Source organism: Argopecten irradians, chromosome 10, assembly GCF_041381155.1.
Source record: "Argopecten irradians isolate NY chromosome 10, Ai_NY, whole genome shotgun sequence".
Classification (NCBI taxonomy): Eukaryota; Metazoa; Mollusca; class Bivalvia; order Pectinida; family Pectinidae; genus Argopecten; species Argopecten irradians.
In genome coordinates this window covers 24,989,616-25,011,751 of record NC_091143.1, presented here as the reverse complement: position 1 = coordinate 25,011,751, position 22,136 = coordinate 24,989,616, and the positions used below count along the sequence as shown (strand labels likewise).

The 22,136-nt window shown below is 42.2% G+C and overlaps 1 protein-coding gene across 1 annotated transcript in view; it reads right to left on the bottom strand.

Annotated features, from left to right (window-relative positions):
* The window catches only part of LOC138333473 (sacsin-like), a 39,443-nt gene that overhangs the window by 3,718 nt on the left and 13,589 nt on the right, over nucleotides 1-22,136 (bottom strand). The window contains exons 5-7 of the mRNA XM_069281876.1: nucleotides 21,841-21,988; nucleotides 20,112-21,659; nucleotides 8,886-19,888 (exon numbers count right to left, since the gene is read on the bottom strand). Of these exons, the coding sequence (XP_069137977.1) occupies nucleotides 8,886-19,888; nucleotides 20,112-21,659; nucleotides 21,841-21,988 (12,699 nt within the window). The remainder of the gene's footprint in view (nucleotides 1-8,885; nucleotides 19,889-20,111; nucleotides 21,660-21,840; nucleotides 21,989-22,136) is intronic.

Genomic DNA, 22,136 nt, shown 5'->3' with positions numbered 1-22,136 from the left:
TAGCGATTTATAGGATTTACCTCTATTTTCCATATTGGGCCCCGCCCCTCCTGCCCCCGTGGGGTCAGAGCCAAAATTTATACAAGTTCTGTTCCCCTTCCCCCAAGGATGTTTGTGGCCAAATTTGGTTACAATCCATGCAGAACTCTAGGACAAGTAGCGATTTATAGGATTTACCTCTATTTCCCCTATTGGGCCCCGCCCCTCCTGCCCCCGGGGGGTCAGAGCCAAAATTTATACAAGTTCTGTTCCCCTTCCCCCAAGGATGTTTGTGGCCAAATTTGGTGGCAATACATGCAGAAATCTAGGACAAGTAGCGATTTATACGATTTACCTCTATTTCCACTATTGAGCCCCGCCCCTCCTGCCCAAAGGGGGTCAGAGCCAAAATTTATTTAAGTCCTTTCCCCCTTCCCCCAAGGATGTTTGTGGCCAAATTTGGTTACATTCCATGCAGAACTCTAGGACAAGTAGCGATTTAATAGGATTTACCTTTATTTTCCCTATTGGGCCCCGCCCCTCCTGCCCCCAGGGGGGTCAGAGCCAAAATTTATACAAGTTCTCTCCCCCTTCCCCCAAGGATGTTTGTGGCCAAATTTGGTTACAATCCATGCAGAACTCTAGGACAAGTAGCGATTTACAGGATTTACCTCTATTTCCCCTATTGGGCCCCGCCCCTCCTGCCCCCAGGGGGTCAGAGCCAAAATTTATACAAGTTCTGTTCCCCTTCCCCAAAGAATGTTTGTGGCCAAATTTGGTTACAATCCATGCAGAACTCTAGGACAAGTAGCGATTTATAGGATTTACCTTTATTTTCCCTATTGGGCCCCGCCCCTCCTGCCCCCGGGGGGTCAGAGCCAAAATTTATACAAGTTCTCTCCCCCTTCCCCCAAGGATGTTTGTGGCCAAATTTGGTTACAATCCATGCAGAACTCTAGGACAAGTAGCGATTTATAGGATTTACCTCTATTTCCCCTATTGGGCCCCGCCCCTCCTGCCCCCGGGGGGTCAGAGCCAAAATTTATACAAGTTCTGTTCCCCTTCCCTCAAGGATGTTTGTGGCCAAATTTGGTTACAATCCATGCAGAACTCTAGGACAAGTAGCGATTTATAGGATTTACCTCTATTTCCCCTATTGGGCCCCGCCCCTCCTGCCCCCAGGGGGTCAGAGCCAAAATTTATACAAGTTCTGTTCCCCTTCCCCCAAGGATGTTTGTGGCCAAATTTGGTTACAATCCATGCAGAACTCTAGGACAAGTAGCGATTTATAGGATTTACCTCTATTTCCCCTATTGGGCCCCGCCCCTCCTGCCCCCGGGGGGTCAGAGCCAAAATTTATACAAGTTCTCTTCCCCTTCCCCCAAGGATGTTTGTGGCCAAATTTGGTTACAATCCATGCAGAACTCTAGGACAAGTAGCGATTTATAGGATTTACCTCTATTTCCCCTATTGGGCCCCGCCCCACCTGCCCCCAGGGGGTCAGAGCCAAAATTTATACAAGTTCTGTTCCCCTTCCCCCAAGGATGTTTGTGGCCAAATTTGGTTACAATCCATGCAGAACTCTAGGACAAGTAGCGATTTATAGGATTTACCTCTATTTCCCCTATTGGGCCCCGCCCCTCCTGCCCCCGGGGGGTCAGAGCCAAAATTTATACAAGTTCTGTTCCCCTTCCCCCAAGGATGTTTGTGGCCAAATTTGGTTACAATCCATGCAGAACTCTAGGACAAGTAGCGATTTATAGGATTTACCTCTATTTCCCCTATTGGGCCCCGCCCCTCCTGCCCCAAGGGGGTCAGAGCCAAAATTTATACAAGTTCTTTCCCCCTTCCCCCAAGGATGTTTGTGGCCAAATTTGGTTACAATCCATGCAGAACTCTAGGACAAGTAGCGATTTATAGGATTTACCTCTATTTCCCCTATTGGGCCCCGCCCCTCCTGCCCCCGGGGGGTCAGAGCCAAAATTTATACAAGTTCTCTTCCCCTTCCCCCAAGGATGTTTGTGGCCAAATTTGGTTACAATCCATGCAGAACTCTAGGACAAGTAGCGATTTATAGGATTTACCTCTATTTCCCCTATTGGGCCCCGCCCCTCCTGCCCCCGGGGGGTCAGAGCCAAAATTTATACAAGTTCTGTTCCCCTTCCCCCAAGGATGTTTGTGGCCAAATTTGGTTACAATCCATGCAGAACTCTAGGACAAGTAGCGATTTATAGGATTTACCTCTATTTCCCCTATTGGGCCCCGCCCCTCCTGCCCCCGGGGGGTCAGAGCCAAAATTTATACAAGTTCTTTCTCCCTTCCCCCAAGGATGTTTGTGGCCAAATTTGGTTACAATCCATGCAGAACTCTAGGACAAGTAGCGATTTATAGGATTTACCTCTATTTCCCCTATTGGGCCCCGCCCCTCCTGCCCCCAGAGGGTCAGAGCCAAAATTTATACAAGTTCTGTTCCCCTTCCCCCAAGGATGTTTGTGGCCAAATTTGGTTACAATCCATGCAGAACTCTAGGACAAGTAGCGATTTATAGGATTTACCTCTATTTCCCCTATTGGGCCCCGCCCCTCCTGCCCCCGGGGGGTCAGAGCCAAAATTTATACAAGTTCTGTTCCCCTTCCCTCAAGGATGTTTGTGGCCAAATTTGGTTACAATCCATGCAGAACTCTAGAACAAGTAGCGATTTATATGTTTTACCTCTATTTCCTCTATTGGGCCCCGCCCCTCCTGCCCCCAGGGGGTCAGAGCCAAAATTTATACAAGTTCTGTTCCCCTTCCCCCAAGGATGTTTGTGGCCAAATTTGGTTACAATCCATGCAGAACTCTAGGACAAGTAGCGATTTATAGGATTTACCTCTATTTCCCCTATTGGGCCCCGCCCCTCCTGCCCCCAGAGGGTCAGAGCCAAAATTTATACAAGTTCTGTTCCCCTTCCCCCAAGGATGTTTGTGGCCAAATTTGGTTACAATCCATGCAGAACTCTAGGACAAGTAGCGATTTATAGGATTTACCTCTATTTCCCCTATTGGGCCCCGCCCCTCCTGCCCCCAGGGGGGGTCAGAGCCAAAATTTATACAAGTTCTGTTCCCCTTCCCCCAAGGATGTTTGTGGCCAAATTTGGTTACAATCCATGCAGAACTCTAGGACAAGTAGCGATTTATATGATTTACCTCTATTTCCCCTATTGGGCCCCGCCCCTCCTGCCCCCGGGGGGTCAGAGCCAAAATTTATACAAGTTCTGTTCCCCTTCCCCAAGGATGTTTGTGGCCAAATTTGGTTACAATCCATGCAGAACTCTATGACTAGTAGTGATTAAAATGATTTACCTATATTTCTCCTATTGGGCCCCGCCCCTCCTGCCCCCGGGGGGTCAGAGCCAAAATTTATACAAGTTCTGTTTTCCTTCCCTCAAGGATGTTTGTGGCCAAATTTGGTTACAATCCATGCAGAACTCTAGGACAAGTAGCGGTTTATAGGATTTACCTTTATTTTCTCTATTGGGCCCCGCCCCTCCTGCCCCCAGGGGGTCAGAGCCAAAATTTATACAAGTTCTGTTCCCCTTCCCCAAGGATGTTTGTGGCCAAATTTGGTTACAATCCATGCAGAACTCTAGGACAAGTAGCGATTTATAGGATTTACCTCTATTTCCCCTATTGGGCCCCGCCCCTCCTGCCCCCGGGGGGCCAGAGCCAAAATTTATACAAGTTCTCTCCCCCTTCCCCCAAGGATGTTTGTGGCCAAATTTGGTTACATTCCATGCAGAACTCTAGGACAAGTAGCGATTTATAGGATTTACCTCTATTTCCCCTATTGGGCCCCGCCCCTCCTGCCCCCAGGGGGGTCAGAGCCAAAATTTATACAAGTTCTGTTCCCCTTCCCCAAGGATGTTTGTGGTCAAATTTGGTTACAATTCCATGCAGAACTCTAGGACAAGTAGCGATTTATAGGATTTACCTCTATTTCCCCTATTGGGCCCCGCCCCTCCTGCCCCCAAGGGGGGTCAGAGCCAAAATTTATACAAGTTCTGTTCCCCTTCCCCCAAGGATGTTTGTGGTCAAATTTGGTTACAGTCCATGCAGAACTCTAGGACAAGTAGCGATTTATAGGATTTACCTCTATTTCCCCTATTGGGCCCCGCCCCTCCTGCCCCCGGGGGGTCAGAGCCAAAATTTATACAAGTTCTCTTCCCCTTCCCTCAAGGATGTTTGTGGCCAAATTTGGTTACATTCCATGCAGAACTCTAGAACAAGTAGCGATTTATAGTTTTACCTCTATTACCTCTATTGGGCCCCGCCCCTCCTGCCCCCAGGGGGTCAGAGCCAAAATTTATACAAGTTCTGTTCCCCTTCCCCCAAGGATGTTTGTGGCCAAATTTGGTTACAATCCATGCAGAACTCTAAGACAAGTAGCGATTTATAGGATTTACCTCTATTTCCCCTATTGGGCCCCGCCCCTCCTGCCCCCCGGGGTCAGAGCCAAAATTTATACAAGTTCTGTTCCCCTTCCCCCAAGGATGTTTGTGGCCAAATTTGGTTACATTCCATGCAGAACTCTAGGACAAGTAGCGATTTATAGGATTTACCTCTATTTCCCCTATTGGGCCCCGCCCCTCCTGCCCCCGGGGGGTCAGAGCCAAAATTTATACAAGTTCTGTTCCCCCTTCCCCCAAGGATGTTTGTGGCCAAATTTGGTTACAATCCATGCAGAACTCTAGGACAAGTAGCGATTTATAGGATTTACCTCTATTTCCCCTATTGGGCCCCGCCCCTCCTGCCCCCAGGGGGTCAGAGCCAAAATTTATACAAGTTCTGTTCCCCTTCCCCCAAGGATGTTTGTGGCCAAATTTGGTTACAATCCATGCAGAACTCTAGGACAAGTAGCGATTTATATGATTTACCTCTATTTCCCCTATTGGGCCCCGCCCCTCCTGCCCCCGGGGGGGTCAGAGCCAAAATTTATACAAGTTCTGTTCCCCTTCCCCCAAGGATGTTTGTGGCCAAATTTGGTTACAATCCATGCAGAACTCTAGGACAAGTAGCGATTTATAGGATTTACCTCTATTTCCCCTATTGGGCCCCGCCCCTCCTGCCCCCGGGGGGTCAGAGCCAAAATTTATACAACTTCTGTTTCCCTTCCCCCAAGGATGTTTGTGGCCAAATTTGGTTACAATCCATGCAGAACTCTAGGACAAGTAGCGATTTATATGATTTACCTCTATTACCCCTATTGGGCCCCGCCCCTCCTGCCCCCGGGGGGTCAGAGCCAAAATTTATACAAGTTCTGTTCCCCTTCCCCCAAGGATGTTTGTGGCCAAATTTGGTTACAATCCATGCAGAACTCTATGACTAGTAGCGATTTAAAGGATTTACCTCTATTTCCCCTATTGGGCCCCGCCCCTCCTGCCCCCGGGGGGTCAGAGCCAAAATTTATACAAGTTCTGTTCCCCTTCCCCCAAGGATGTTTGTGGCCAAATTTGGTTACAATCCATGCAGAACTCTAGGACAAGTAGCGATTTATATGATTTACCTCTATTTCCCCTATTGGGCCCCGCCCCTCCTGCCCCCGGGGGGTCAGAGCCAAAATTTATACAAGTTCTGTTCCCCTTCCCCCAAGGATGTTTGTGGCCAAATTTGGTTACAATCCATGCAGAACTCTAGGACAAGTAGCGATTTATATGTTTTACCTCTATTACCTCTATTGGGCCCCGCCCCTCCTGCCCCCGGGGGGTCAGAGCCAAAATTTATACAAGTTCTGTTCCCCTTCCCCCAAGGATGTTTGTGGCCAAATTTGGTTACAATCCATGCAGAACTCTATGACTAGTAGCGATTTAAAGGATTTACCTCTATTTCCCCTATTGGGCCCCGCCCCTCCTGCCCCCGGGGGGTCAGAGCCAAAATTTATACAAGTTCTGTTCCCCTTCCCCCAAGGATGTTTGTGGCCAAATTTGGTTACAATCCATGCAGAACTCTAGGACAAGTAGCGATTTATAGGATTTACCTCTATTTCCCCTATTGGGCCCCACCCCTCCTGCCCCCAGGGGGTCAGAGCCAAAATTTATACAAGTTCTGTTCCCCTTCCCCCAAGGATACTTGTGGCCAAATTTGGTTACAATCCATGCAGAACTCTAGGACAAGTAGCGATTTATAGGATTTACCTCTATTTCCCCTATTGGGCCCCGCCCCTCCTGCCCCCGGGGGGTCAGAGACAAAATTTATACAAGTTCTGTTTCCCTTCCCCCAAGGATGTTTGTGGCTAAATTTGGTTACAATCCATGCAGAACTCTAGGACAAGTAGCGATTTAAAGGATTTACCTCTATTTCCCCTATTGGGCCCCGCCCCTCCTGCCCCCAGGGGGTCAGAGCCAAAATTTATACAAGTTCTGTTCCCCTTCCCCCAAGGATGTTTCTGGCCAAATTTGGTTACAATCCATGCAGAACTCTAGGACAAGTAGCGATTTATATGTTTTACCTCTATTACCTCTATTGGGCCCCGCCCCTCCTGCCCCCGGGGGGGTCAGAGCCAAAATTTATACAAGTTCCCTTCCCCTTCCCCCAAGGATGTTTCTGGCCAAATTTGGTTAAAATCCATCCAGAACTCTATGACTAGTAGCGATTTAAAGGAAATGTTGACGGACGGACGACGGATGGACGGACGGACGGACGGACGGACGGACGGACGGACGGACGGACGGACGGACGCCGCGCCATGACATAAGCTCACTTCGGGCCAGGTGAGCTAATAATGTGGTTTTGTGTTTTTGTGACCTTCAATGACAGATAAGGTCATCCATTTGTACAAAAAAAATATATAGCCTTTCATCCCAACATACAAAATGCCCAATATTAAGTACATTGGCCTCTTAGTCATTGACAAGAAGTTCATTAATGGTTTTAGCCTTTTGTCCCACGTGACCTTGAATGAATGTCAATGACATTAATTTGAACACACTTGGTTGCCCTCATCCCAGCATGCTTCAGGCGCAGTATCAGGATATTGGGCCTTTCGATTATTGAGAAGAAGTCGTTTGAATAAAAAGTTTTCAAACGGAGCACGGCGCACGCCGAACGAAGGACGACCTTTCAGATTACCTTAAAACTGAAACTAAACAAACCTTTGTACTTCGGTAGTTATAGTATAGCCGGTTCCAGGGTATCAAAATTTCACGATTTCACTACACTTATTTCTTATTTCATATTCTTTGTTGCAGATCAAATTCGCTGACTAATTCATCAGCAAATTAAGTGTTAGTAGTATCGATATGAGCTCATTTCACTATCAAATTTCAACAAATCAAGATGACGTACGATTTCCTAAACTATTGTCAGTATATTAAAAAATAATAATTTTAAGTCAAACATGTTTCCCAAATGTGTATGGTTTGGGGCTGAAGAAGATATTTTTGTTATTAATAATCTTTTAAAGTTATATGTGCCATATTTTTTGATATGGTATTCCTTCTTCAGTAAGCTATTGAATTTGATTTGATTTGGTTTGATGAATAAAGCTGTCAAACTCATTCAAACGGACAGACAATAAAGTCATGTAGGATGCTTTATAAACAATACATTAAAACACAGAATTTATCAACTGTCAAATTGTGTTAATGCCTTATGAAGGTTTATAAAATTAGATGAAATGCGCTTTACAATTACTAATAACACTGTGCAAATGTGAAATGAAATTATAGATATCTCAACTTGGCTTCATGATCTAACTGTATGTACGCATTTCACTATACTGTACACATAAACATGATGAATATTGGAATTAGCGCGCAAATGCATTTTACCTATGCATTTAAAGGTAGGTTTCGCCCAACTAAATAAATATTTTTTTTGTGAAATGCGTTAAACGGAAGAAAAGATGAAAAAAACATATTAAAATACCTCAATTTAATTTCTTTATGCGTTTGAGATTGAACAAATGTGTCTTGAATACAAAATTGAAGGAAATCCTTGATTTATTACGGTGTCCGTCAGACAAAATAGTATGCAAATGAAGCTGCGATGGATTGTGTTGTCGAAGTTTCGCGCATGTGCATTGCCGCGCATTAAAAATAAACAAAATGGCTGAACAAAAGTGTGTGAGATAAAAAAAATATATCTGAATCGGCAACAAAGTGGAGGAAATTATAATGAATTCAGTAGCACTTAGGATATCTATAGAGAATTAAATTCAGAGATGACATGTAGCAATAGAAGAAACAGAAGCCACATCTCAAATGGAACTTGCCCGGATCTGTTCGGACTCGTGTAACGGCGTTGCACGTGGTGAGTTATATTTCAACACATATGCCAGCGCACAAAAAGCCGCAGACTAACTACATGTATATTTGGTGTACAAAGCTAGCGAGCGTATTTAAGTAACATGAAGTGTTTTAGATTATATGATATGTATAAACAGTCCATCGCACTTCGATTTGTTGTTGTTATTTTTTTTAACTAAACATGCCGTGTCAAAACTGTCACTTCTATCTGACATTTGCGGCCTCGTTTTGGAAAAAATACGTCATGTTCTATGTAAAGCTTGACTTCACTCTATTTTAGAGGAGTATTTTCCTGGTCAAGCTAGGCAACTGACCACCCATATTGTTCGCTGTATGCATTGAAAATGATCTGAAGATTATATCTATGTACAGGATAAATTTCAATTTCGTAGTCTTTATATTTCATAGGGTGAAACCTACCTTTAAGGTATTGTAATTCTAAAAATGTTGGTGCTCTTTGTTGATGTATAACTAATTAAAATGTTTTTTTGGTTAATCAGTATGAATATTACGGCGTATATAACTTTAAACAAATACAATGATAACATATTATAATCATGTTAAATAACATGAAAGCAAACACACTTTAAGCAAAACAATGCAATAAATATCATTTAAATATTACCTGATGAAATTTGAAGCAAATCCAGTTGCAGTCTTCTTCCCTGCTCTGATCACCATTCTCTGTGGTATTCCGAGAATTTAATGAGGTTTTTCCACTTCGGAAATCCATACAAGCTTGTATGTACCACCTTTGTGCTTCTTGGGGCTGTGGGTTAGGGATATATTGCCCTCTCTGCTGATGATACCATCTGAAATTGGTCTGTGTATAAGTATACCGTGATGACATTCGATTCCGAAAACTGCACCAAACCTTAGGAAGGTCTTCGCCGTATTGCCAGTTATCGTATCTCTGTCTAGGTCGGTTTCTTTTCCATCGCTGTCGTCCCCTCTGATTGCTACTGCTTGGTTCGCTGAATTGATGAAACGTTTCGCCTTTTTCAAGTCGTCGAATGATATCAAGAATAAACGCTGTCACTTCCGTGCAAAAACGTTCATATTCATCACCTCTATTCCGATTTTTGTCCGGATGGTAAAGTAAAAGCAACCTTTTTACAACACGTTTTCGGTCAGCTTCCTTTAGTGTCCAAGCATGCGATAAAACAGTTATTATTTGGTCAAATATCTCGTCTCTTTTGTGAGGCCCAATACTGTCATGCCCAAATTCGTGCATCACTAAGTCGGTTGTTGACGATTGCTCCGGGTAAATGACTTTGTACAAACGGAGCCCTAAAACTTCCTTTTCCTCGTCCTGGCCCGTCTGCACTTTGTATGTGTCAAAATAACGGCCTAATTCACTTTCTGTTAGTTTCTTTACGATTTTAACAAAGACGTATACCGCATGACAATTTTCATCACCGAATGAATTGTTGACACGGCCATCAATTTCTTCGTCATATTTTTCATACGCAACTAGATCCCCAACCTCTAAGGTAATATCTCCTTGCTGTAGTAACGCATGCAATCCGATAGGTACCAGCTGACCGGGGCGATATAACAGAGATTCTTCCTCTTCATCGTCGTCTTCGTCTAGTAGTTTTCTAAAATATTCTTTGAAACCTTCTTTATCGTCCATATAGTCAACCAATTCCCGAATTTTTTCCGGGGTTATTTGCTTTGCCAGACAATTTGAAAGTAATCCGAAGAGTTCCTTTCCGATTTTCTTCAACCAGGTCCGGATGTTTTTAGCACAATTTGCAATATAAAATATTCGTTCGTCTGTAGAATAATAACATTCTTCGGTCATTTCTGTACCGGCGATACGTTTACTATCAAGCGATAAGATTGTTCTTATCTCGGATACTGAAACGAATCTAACATCCAGCAAATGTTGGCGGTATGATGTGAAGTCCTCAAACTTACCGATCTTTTCTACGACTCGCAAAAACCGCGAGGAATGTACAAATTTTTGCAATAAATCTACATTTGTATCCGACTCATTGTTGACATTCGCAGACACAAGACATTTTTGTATGATAGTGGTCAGAGCTCTTGGTCTCAATCTAACCGGTAGTTTCAATAGGAGATCTTCCTTTCTCTGGCATTCCTTTACACTGTGCATGAAGATAATTTGATGGTTCTTTCCGCGGTCAAGTCGCTTTTGAAGTGTTTTGTTATCATTAATCACCAATTCTTTGGAGTTTGCCAAGGTTTTCTTTGAAGTAGGTAAATACAACGTTTCGATATCGTCCATTGAATCTTTAATACTAGCTTCATCCATCCCTTCTAAAAGAGTCATAAGTCCAGTCAATGCCTCCAACACATGCTGTGTATGGTCCGGTCCAAGGATTTCTGTTTGCACTTCGGCCTTGATGTGATAGAGTACGTCCGAATACTGATATATTGTAACAGATTCAGTTGTTCCAGCGACCAGAAACAGGTCTTTGTATTTTCCATATATCAATGGGATCTTAACTAGATATGGAGGTATCGGTTTTGTTTCACAAAAGCTGATTGATACTTGCTTTGCTTTGACAAATATGTTCATTTCGTCCATATGTACAAGAGGTGTTTCCGAAAGCATCCTTTTGATTTCTTCTATGTTACCACGATGTTCTTGTAGATAATCATATATCTCACTCATCAACGTAGTAATGAACACGTTAGAAAGGTACCTAGCGTTCTTGTTTGTGTTCTTGTCACGTAATCTCCTGTTGAGATTATCGCAGATATTATGGGTATGAGAAAGGACATCTCTTAATGGCGGCTCACGAAGAACACCCAGTGCGTCGAGTATATGGTCATCAAGGTGTAGAAATCCAAGATATCTCGGCAATATCAGCTTAGTAGTCCACACAATATGGATGAGATGGGAGAGTATCGACCCTGAAAATGATATCAAATTTCCGTTTCCAAACTGAGTAAAAACTTGACTGTATTCTTCCTCCACTGGTTGGGGTACCACAAACCTGATATCCTTGATGTCTTGTAAAAATCCTCGATTGCTTGATAGTTGATTTGTTTCAAAAAGATATTTGACCATAACTTCAGATTTGCTCTTGATTTCGTCGGTCATAGAACACAAGCCGTGTTGTTCTATTTGTTTGGCAAACTGACAGTATAAAACTGTGGTAACGTTTGTCTTCATACCAGCATATTCCATGAATTCTTTCCATTTCGATTCCTGGAATGGCGTTGGTGGCAACATGGACTGATCACACATTTTTTTCAGAAATCTGACGTGGGGGCTGAAGAAGCTGTTTGCTTTTTTGAGTTTTCCTTCATGTAAAACGAAAGCTGAATTTTGCAGTGCATTCTTCAATGGCGATTCGTGGCTCATGCGAAGAAGGTGATCTCGTACAAATTCCAAATGAAGCAACCGGTATTCGTCTTTGATATGAAAAAAGTGTGGCAGAATGAGGTTAGTGTACAGATCTGTTTCTGAAAGAGTGCGATCGTAGCCCAAGAAATGCATCAATCCCGATGTGGGAAAATAATATTTCAACAGTCTAACTTCGCAAGCATTCGACCAATCACCGAGTCCATCTGTAGGTAAATCAGAGCTAGAGCTAGATTCGACGATGAAGACGCGTCTGTTGGGTAAAAGGTCTACAGTCTGGCCATCCACGGTAAGGAACAGAGGAAGCTGTCTAAGTTTACCCTCTATCCCCAAATCCAATTGTTTAGCATTGGATGCTATATGGTGTAATATGTTCTTACATCCATTTAATTGGAGCGTTCTTACTTTCTCCTTGTGATAATGAAGTGACTTAATGAAATGCACGGGATCTCTTTTTGAGGCCACAAAGTTCATCATCTGTGTGTTCATGCAAAGTGGATGTGGCAGTGGTATTTCCAATGAAGCAAGATTATCAGAAAGTGGTTCGTCAAACAAAGTAATGTCCATTAGAACAAAACCCATATGAAAAGGAACCAATATATCCCTGTCTGGTGCCCCTGTTTTCAATTGTCCAGGCAAAAGGCACCATTTTTGCAATACCTCTATGTTTATTGACTTCGTCTTCAAAGTATCCATGAATTGCCAAAACCTGTTCAACCAATATTTCGGTAACAATTGATAGTTCCACTGGATTGGCTCATCATTCGAAAGCAAACCTGTATCGATACTACCTGGTAGCAGTCTGGCAAAACAATCCAGGTCAAAATCTTTTAAACTCGGCGATCTCGCGATGCATTGAATCAACTTGACCAAATCTTTATGCACAAACTGTTCTGAAGATGCTGGCAAAAGGTCCCAAAACTCAGATAAATAAACAGGCCTTTTGGGTGAAAAACGTCTCAGCTTGCAATCATTCGTTATCAGTAAAGGTAAACTGTCGACATGCTGAAGAAACATGTCATGATCTTTGAGGCAATACCTTAAAAGGTGGCGCGTGTTTTCTACACTCTTGATAGGAGTTTCGGATATATTCTGATCTACATCATTCAGAAGGCACGCATCCGGTGAAGAACCACTCTCTTGACTTAAGAACTTTACTATGATCAAAGGATTTAAGATGTGTATCTCCTCCTTAAACTCTTTGTGCATAGTGCTACTAATACACAAGTTTTTCTTCTTGAGAAACGCAAGTTTCATACTGGTGAAGATCCAAAGTGGTGTTTCGAGTACTTTCATACCAATAGCTTTTAAAGTACTTGAGAGCTTAAGTGCGTCACTCACAGCCTGTTGTTGCTTGAGCCTATTTTGTTTCACTTGGTCTACTTCTGTTACCACAACGTAACTTGGTATACGTAATTCTGCTTCAAACTGAATTGATAAATCATCGAAGAAGGCTGGGAAAGCGTGGTTGTCGTTACTCTGTTGTAGACCCACCCACCATATTGGCTTTAAGGTTGTTGATAAGACTGGAAATACAGTGGATTCGTTTTCATACAACATGGAGAAAAGGGATGTAATCATGTTTTTTATCAAATCATTTTTCCCTTGGTCATATCGAGGAAAAGCATCATGATATTTCGATAAGAGAGATTTGATATGAACTTCGTCAAGGTCCTGACCTTCGGTATCCTTTTCATATGTGTCTCGCATGTATTCGATAGCTAACACATAGCTGTTTGCTATACTTGTTTCAAATAGCAAGCTGTTCCAGAAACCTCTCATTGAATTACCCTCCCACATTCCCGTGCGCGTCTGGTGAAGAGCGAAATGACCATTTATATGCACAGGGAGTCCACTTTTCAGCGGAAGTGGAAGGAAACAAAAGATTTGACCGAAGCCACTGTCAGTACTGTGATCGTCAGTTTGGATATCATATATATCTTCAATATTCATATCTTCATGTACACCCGGAAGAACAACTGGGTTGTGTTTTTTTCTGTTGGTACTGTGAGAATCATATGGAGCATCAATATCCCGTTGTCCACTTTCCGTGATCTCAGTCGGATATGGAAGAGCTACAGCACCCTTTGGCGTGAGAGCGATATCATTATTCGTAAAAGCTTCCTGTATGACATCAGGGATTTTTGTATCGGGATCGAATCCAAAGGTCTGCGCAATAATCCAGCGTTCGGATAATTTAGACTCTTCGTGTGTGGTCATGATGTATTGAATTGATTGTTTTGCAATCTCGCCAATACCCTTAGACTTGGAAAACACAGATTTTGTAAGTTTGTCGCAGTTATTATAAAACACGTTTAAATCATTTTCCTGGTCCCTTTCTAATGACGCTGTGACTCTGTGGTTGTCCAAAAAGTTTCCTTTGCTATCTATCTTACACAGAGAAATTTCTCGGACGCTTCTCAGAAACAATAAACATTTCTTCATGTTAACTTTGAAGGAGTGAAGTAGTTCATCCAAGGAGTCCCTTTTTTTCTCACATATTCCTGATTTTTTAGCCATCTTTTCAGTTCGCAAAGGGAACCTGAACCATGTACCCTGATCTCTTGGCATCTCTTTCTGTAAATAACAGTCATATACACCCGGGTAGTATTCTTCGAGTTCCGCCAGGTCAGGAATCTGTATTCCTGGGTTCAATTCGTCTGCAGCAGGACAAAACGCACAGTTTGGATCAAATGCACAAAAGGTTCCTTTGTTAGGTGTTACCGGCCCTCTGGTTATAAATGAAGGTGTATCTGTCAGGTGATAAACTGCGTTGAATCCAATACCAAATTGTCCTGTCTTTGTCGGGTCTTGTGACTTCGATCCCTGACCAAGTTTGCAAATGCCTTCAAGATCTTCTTCAGAAAAACATGAATCGTTGAAAACACATAATGCAGGACCTTGAACATCAGCCCAACTTTCACCGAATATCCCTTTCTTAGTTTGATGTTGTCTCATGTCTAGGACAAATTTGATTTCTTTTGCACCCGCGTCATCCGCATTCTGTAAGAGTTCATATAGAATTGTTTCATTTTCTGGATATTCTTGTAGAATACCTTTAAGCCTTGTTACAAGTTCCTCCTTTTGTCCAAATGGCATACTCCCTTTAATCGCATTCAGGTGCTTTACCCGTTTTGATTTTATATCAAGAAGTTTGATTATTTCTCCAGATACTGTTGCATGAACAAAGTGCATATATGGTTGTCGTTTTAAGAGAAACCCGTCATCCACACAGAGTGCGTTCACGCTTCGGAGAGTGCATGTATCGTCTGGAACACATACACGCGATATTTCTTCTTGCTCAAGCTTTTCATAACGGCGTTTACACACATTTGCTAGAAGTCGTAAAAGGTTTACAATAAGTCCAATGCTTTCATTATCGTCACATTTGACATCTTTTGCAGTTACTCTCTCAAGAGCCAAAATAACATCTTCTTTACAAAGTTGTTCCCGAACACCAACAAGTTTAAGAAAGCGCTGGAATCTTTTTACATCAGCTGAATCGATTTGATAAATTTCTGGAGCACAATCAATTCTTGAAAATCTCTCGGTTGTAATTTTTCTAGGAGGAACTAATTGGTATTCAGATATCAATATTACAGGAAGGTCCTCGAATTTCCCTGACAGACGTTTTGATGGAGCATCAAAGTACTCATAAACAGAAATACATATTTCGAACAATCTTCGTCTCTGTTTGCCTGGTGGGATTTCTCCATGTTCACCGATGGCGAGAAGTTGCGCCTCTACGTCTTCTTGTAGCTCTTCATGTTTAACACCGAGTGATTCGAGTACCAGACAGACATTAAAGTCACATCTCAGTTCCTCAACATTTACAATCAGTTTTGTACAAGCAATTCGATCCATGTGTTCCGGAAAATACATTTCATTCGGGGGAGAAAATGTGTCTTGCTCATCTGAAAACCATGTAAGAGGCCAATGTTTAGGCTTCTTAAGAGATGGTATAAAGCTCGTTCTGCAAAGTTGATCAAAAATGTTTTTACATGCAACATTATGTTTGGAAATGTAGGCTAGCAAGTGTCGACAGCGCTGGGTCGCATGTTTGTGTTCATTTAAACAGGAAATCGATTCTGCTCTTTCCAAAAGAATTTCGTCGGGCAACGTCGAGTCCATCATTCCCAATTCTACAAGTGCGTTCAGATTAGCCTCACTGGAGAAAGGTTCATTCCTATCTAAAGGAAACCGACCGTCTTCGTCGAAGAAAAGCTTTGAAAGGACAGTTTCTGGTCTTACGAGTTCACGCGGTGGTCTTAATTTTCCATTGGCTGAAACGGGAATACACGGATGATTTTTCAACAGATTTTGAAGAAAAAGACAACTTGTTTTCAATATATGCATCACTAATGCATCTCGTTTCTTTTCTTCGACATTTTGTATGTTCGGGAAGAATATGTCTTCATAAAAGTCTTCCGTGCTCATTGTTTGCTCTAATAATTCCTTTTCACAGTCCGCCTTGCAAAATTGACGTTGCAGCGATAGTGACATATCCATTGGTTCGTTTTCACCTTCATATAGGTTTTTGAATGTTTCAAAAGCAAAGTCTCCAACAGTTTTGTCATGACGTAATTTGCTGTCCAGAAAAATGGATCCACGAAATGATACTCTGTGGCGACGTTCTGGTGTATAAAATACATTATGACCCTTATACACAATAGCCTTGCAAAATGCATCAGATAAACACGTCACTATTGGATCGTCAGCGGCAGGCCAAAGTGATGAATATTCTGGGTGTAATTCCACTTTGAAATGTTCAAGACTCTTTACCAAGTCAAGATTTGCGTTGCAAACAGCATCAGTCAACAGCATTCTATTCCAGTTTTCCTTTGTAGTTATCCCTTTTTCATCACTTGTGCTCTTTATCAAACCCTTCCTGTCACTGCTTACAGAAAAACAACCGTTGATATGAACTGGGGTTTTACATTCGACGGGTAAAGGAAGGAAACAGAAGAAATGGCTACAGCCATAAAAACCTAGATGTTCATCTTCGTGTGGAAACGGAACAGCAACACGGATGGATCCAGGAGTTTCCGTTAAGGACACGGCAACACTTCCAAGATTAAGGGCCCCGTCGCTTTCCAATTGCTTTGCCATTTCAAGAGTCTCTGATGTAGTTCCTGACGCCCAGGACACTATTCGTAGGGTTGGTCTTGGTGATTTTTCTTCACGCATGTTCAAAAGCGAATTTCGAAATGTGGATACATTGACCGATATCAATTCTGTACATTCAAACTTCTTAGTTGTGCAAACGTTTTCAGCACGTGACATAACACTTCCAGAGTCGGCATGCGTAGGATTGGTCTGAATGACAGACTTTTTCGTACAGAAAACGAGTTCCATATCTTTAGCTGGGTTCACACTGTTTTCCGAAAGATGAAACAGCCTTATTCCTTTCAAATTTTGAGTGAATGTCAAAAGATCACCAGCACAATCTTTCAGTAGATGAAGAAGCTCTGCCATGTCTTCTTTTCGGTACGGTTGACCTTTTATTTCACTACGTATGGCTTGTTCCCTTGTCCGTAACGGGAGTCTGAAAAGCGTTCCATCGTAATATGGAGGCATTGTACTTCCAGACAAATCACATCCAAATATGTCATTGTATGGAAGGAACTGGTTCCTTATTCGTTTTAGCATACCAGCACTTTTGGCTCGAAACGTCAATCGAATACCTGGATTATTTTTATTCTTTATGGCTTTCCCGAGATGAGTAGTATGTGGATCAAAGACAACCAAGGAATGTCCACTTACAAAGCTTGGAACATCCGTTAAGTTGTATACAGCAGAGAAACCGAGACCGAATTTACCAATTTTCGTTTTCTTCGCTCTTTTAGTCCCGCCACCAAGTTTGATAATATTTTCAAAGTCACTGTCGGTGAATTTAGCGTCGTTGTAAGTCCAAAATGCTGGACCCTGGCATTGAGCCATGTTAGCGTCGATCAAACCGGTTCTGGCGTTTTCATTTTGTCTCTCGTCGTAAAGGAAGCAAATCTCTTGAGCCCCGGCATCGTCAGCATTTTGGATCAGTTCTTTAAAAACTGCCAATCCATCACAATAGTTTTCCAGCAAACGTTTTAGACTTGTTGTCAGGGGTTCTGATTGTCCATAACTTTCGATTTCATCTGTCCCGCCATCCGATAGGAATCTTTGAGTAAAAGTCATAACTCCGAGTTTTTCGGCTAATTCGGCACTGACATCGGGATGCACATATCTGACATCATCGTCTTCGTCACCATCTTGTAGCCAGCTGGAATCACTATCCGAATAGGTACATTCATTGACTAGACGTAAGTCTAATTCACCATTGTGCGATTGTACAGGCACGAGGGTTTCAGTCAGATTGTCGTCACTCTTGCCCTTCAATATTGCTATCATGTCCAATATGTCCACAGCAATCCGTCTATCCCTATCTTTTACACACGATGAAGTCCCACTGCACTCTTTCATTGACACCAGAACGGCATTTAATGAACTTATAGTGTGTGTTCTTGTTGATCCTAGTTTAACAAACAAGTCCGAATATTCTAAAAATTCGTCCGGAAGCTTGTACATGAAAGGCTCTAGTGATATGTTTGTGTCGAAAGGAAATGATATAAACACTTCCTTAGGACAATGAAATCCTTTTCCCGTACATACAATGGGTCTGGATTTCACAACAACGTCCTCTAATGATGATAGATGTTGATAGATGTCTTTAGTAACAGCGTTCAACTTGGCTTTATGCTGTGGGCAGAATGCATCCCGTACCGTGTCCAACTGACGAAAGCACATGTCGACATCTGGGGGATTATTCCATTTACATTTGACAGCCAAATTGGGATAGTTTGATGTCTCAACAATGCATCTGATGGACGCTGCTAGAGACTCGTACTTAGTCAGCGTTGCTTCTTGTGGAGAACACAAGAATGACTTAACGGTCTCTCCATACCAAGGTAGAATATCTGGATAGTGAACTGGCTTTCTGTCGATGAAAGTCACCCATTGATAACCAAGAATACTATCTATGTTAGCTTCGGATGACTCTAACAATTTGTCTAATGTTTCCATCAATTGTCGAGAACAGCTCCGGATATCTTCTAAATTATTCTGGTCATTCTCTTTGCACTTTCTATCTAATGTTTTAACAACGTCAAATCCATCACCTTGTTTGATATCCGTATCTGACTTGAGGCCAAACTTTCGAAGTGTAGACACCAACTCCTCCTGCTGATATTGTTCAGGAAGAAACTTGCTTTGCTCAAAATGAAACAATTTCTGAAGGATCGAATTTGTATGATCAAAGAATGCACTAATCGGTACAAGCTCAGAATCGTACGGTGTAGATGGCATAATGATGAATTTAACTCTGGATCCTAATCCGATGATGGCATCCAAATCGACACTCGAAGACAAACTGGAACAGAACCGCAGCGTATACATCATAAAACGTTCTACACTTGGTTCATCGTACTCAGGATTTCCGTCAATAACTGCCTGGAGAATTTTTTGGATCAATAGCTTCTCTGATAGTTCCTTTGCTCCAAGACGTTTAGCCAGTACTTTTTGATTAGAATCTAAATGCAGCAGGGGTAGAGGGTATCTTACTGGAATGCTATTTTCACACTCCATGCACTTGTTCTTAGCAATTGATGTATATCTTGCTTTGGTGTTCTGATATAGTATTTCAGGGAAAATGTCTAACTCTTTCAACACAGCATCAGCGCCTGGAAACGATTGGTGACAATCCTGCGATAGGAAATTCAGCAAATCAGTCTTCTCTTGAGATGTAGATTGATCTTTGAAGGATGAGATCATTTCTGTCTGCGATAACGTATTGCTTTGATAGTTTTGAAACAGTTTTTCTAGAAGCTCCATCAGACCTTTCAGATTGGGGTACTTACAATAGGAATCCATCAAATGATCAAGCGTTTCACCTTTTGTTATATGACTGATAACAGTAATACCAAGTCTTCCCAAAGCTCTGCGTAGAGTCGGAGTCAGTGGAACCATACCGCCACAATCAGCCACCAGGTAAAGGCCCTTTAATGGTAATAAGTCTAAATTCTCTTCGGACTGAGAATCATCAATGATTGGAACTAAACATAACTTTTCCAGTGATGGGGTTATATCGCATTCCCGATCTATAAAGCTCCAGACGAGATCAAGCCATGTCATTGATATATGGCTTGTAGATGAACGAAAGCGTCCATCGGTCTGAAACTTTCCATTTGCAGACAGTGTACTTGAAAGTAAATTTGGGAAGTCTTCTTTATTTAGGTTCTTCAAGTTGAAGCGGCCTACAATCAAAATGTATCGGATTAGTCGCGTGTTCCAGGAGAAACTGTATTAGATATTCTAATGACTCAGCTTTCCAAGTTGTTTAAGCAGAACAATTAGTTGTGACACGCATTATTACATTACTTTCGTACATCTTAGAAATCAAAGGATATAGGTTATAAGGTCGTATAAATTAAAATAGTCATTAACACAATTTACATAACAATGTGAAGTATTACATACCTGCTTTCTGTATGTTAATCAGATGCTTTCTTGTGTTCTGATGTATATCTAATTTAATGAAATTTCTTTCAATACCAGGGAACATCTTGATCTCCTTTGCGGAACAGATGTACACGGTGTTCCCCTTACCAAATATCCCAAATGTATCATCCTCGAGGGGAAGCAGTTGTAGACCATCAAGATCATCATACTGTCCATCTGTCAGTATAAACTGCAGAATCAGGAGTTTTTGTGAAACGGGAAGAGAACTGTAGATTTGGCTTTCTCTCATCACACTGCGCAAGTACTGTGGCGTTATCCTCCTTAACTCGGGGAATTTTTTTGACACATGAGAAGGTACCTTCACAATGTGTTGTTCGTACTGTAACAGAAGATCGAATATACATTGCTCTGCTTGCTTGATAGTGTCTTTTTCGATCCCATCTTCATCCCATTGTAACTTAGAAAGGATCGCGTCTTTTGCTTGAATCCACATTCCTCTGTTGTTTTTGGTATAGAAAATAGCACTGTGTTTGAGACATGTGTACAGGGGATCAACAATAATGTCCCAATTGGGCCGTACGTTTTCTTGCACTGGAAGTATGTTGTAGACAACATTTGCATCGCAATGATTTTGGTCGTTATCCAGTGTGAGGTTCCTTATATACTCCACGGTGTCAGCGTACGCGTCAACAAGAACTTCCTCACATAATAGATGGTTCCACTTCTGCGCATCGTCCACTCGTTCACTTTGATCTATCGGTGGCCATTTCACATGATGTCTGTCCTCACCAAGGGCGAAGAATCCGTTGACATGTACTGGAAATCCAGTATGATTTTCATCGGTTTTTGGAAGAGGAAGGAAACAAAACACTTGACCATGGAATTGTACGTCTGGTGTACCATCGACAGGCACTGCAAGTCCTACGAAGGGACTGTATGAAAGACGTTTATCTTCCGCCAACGATCGCAACTCTGTCGAGAGATGCTTGCGGCCTTTGATGTAGTTACAAATTACCCAGAGTTGTTTTTGCAAATGTTCCCCGTCCTTCACAGAAATATTGGCCCGAAACAATGCCTTAGTGTTGTCGTCAGGGCTCACTCCTTTACATTCAATCACTTTCGTGTTGAAATTGTCTTTTTCTTTCTGTTCAATCACATCACATTTGATCGAAAATGAGATAGATGGATCGTCCTGGTCGGAAAACGAAACGTGGCAAACATTTTTGAGAAACAGGAGCAAACACGAAGCCTCTTTCTTGAACATTGTCATCACCTCAGTGATTTCATCTCTGACAAAGACATTTGTCGATAAATCAGAAGGGTGACGCCGCAAAGAGAACCAAAAGATGCTGCCCGAGTATCTGTGCTCCAATGACCTTTCCGTAAATCCGAAATATCCATACACAGACGCAATAGCCGAACGCGCCTGCTTATAATGGGGCTTCTGTTTAGCATGATTTCGGAGTTTCTTGAAGGTCAAAACATGACAGTCGTTGCTTGATGCTTTCGAAGATCGGCAGGGATCAATGATCATTGCCCGGTCATGACTGATTATGACTGGATGGTCTGCAAAAATATATGACAACCGTTACACATAGTCATTCTCCATTTCTTTCAGCTTTATAGTGGTTGCTATGTCGACACAAAAAATTATAAAGCAAACATCATAGCAAGTACTAATTACACAGGTGGAAAAATTCGATAAAAAATCGAAATATATTATACATACAGCTGATAAATGACTTACCAGTCATGTGGAAAACCGACTTAAACCCGAGACCAAATCTGCCTACTTTGAGACAGTCCTCCCGTTTGCCACTCTTGTAAATGCTTTTGATGAATTCCCAGTCTTGCTCACTAAATACGGCGTCGTTAAAGACACAAAGTGCTGGAGCCTAGAAGTATAGATCAAACAGATTTAATGGTGTAAAAACAAGGTTTTGCCTTCAAATTATCAACGGTAATAGTCAAATTCTTTAATAGATGTTGATAAATGTCCGCCAAATTGTTGGGTAATTAACATTTGATAAATGTGTTTAGCAT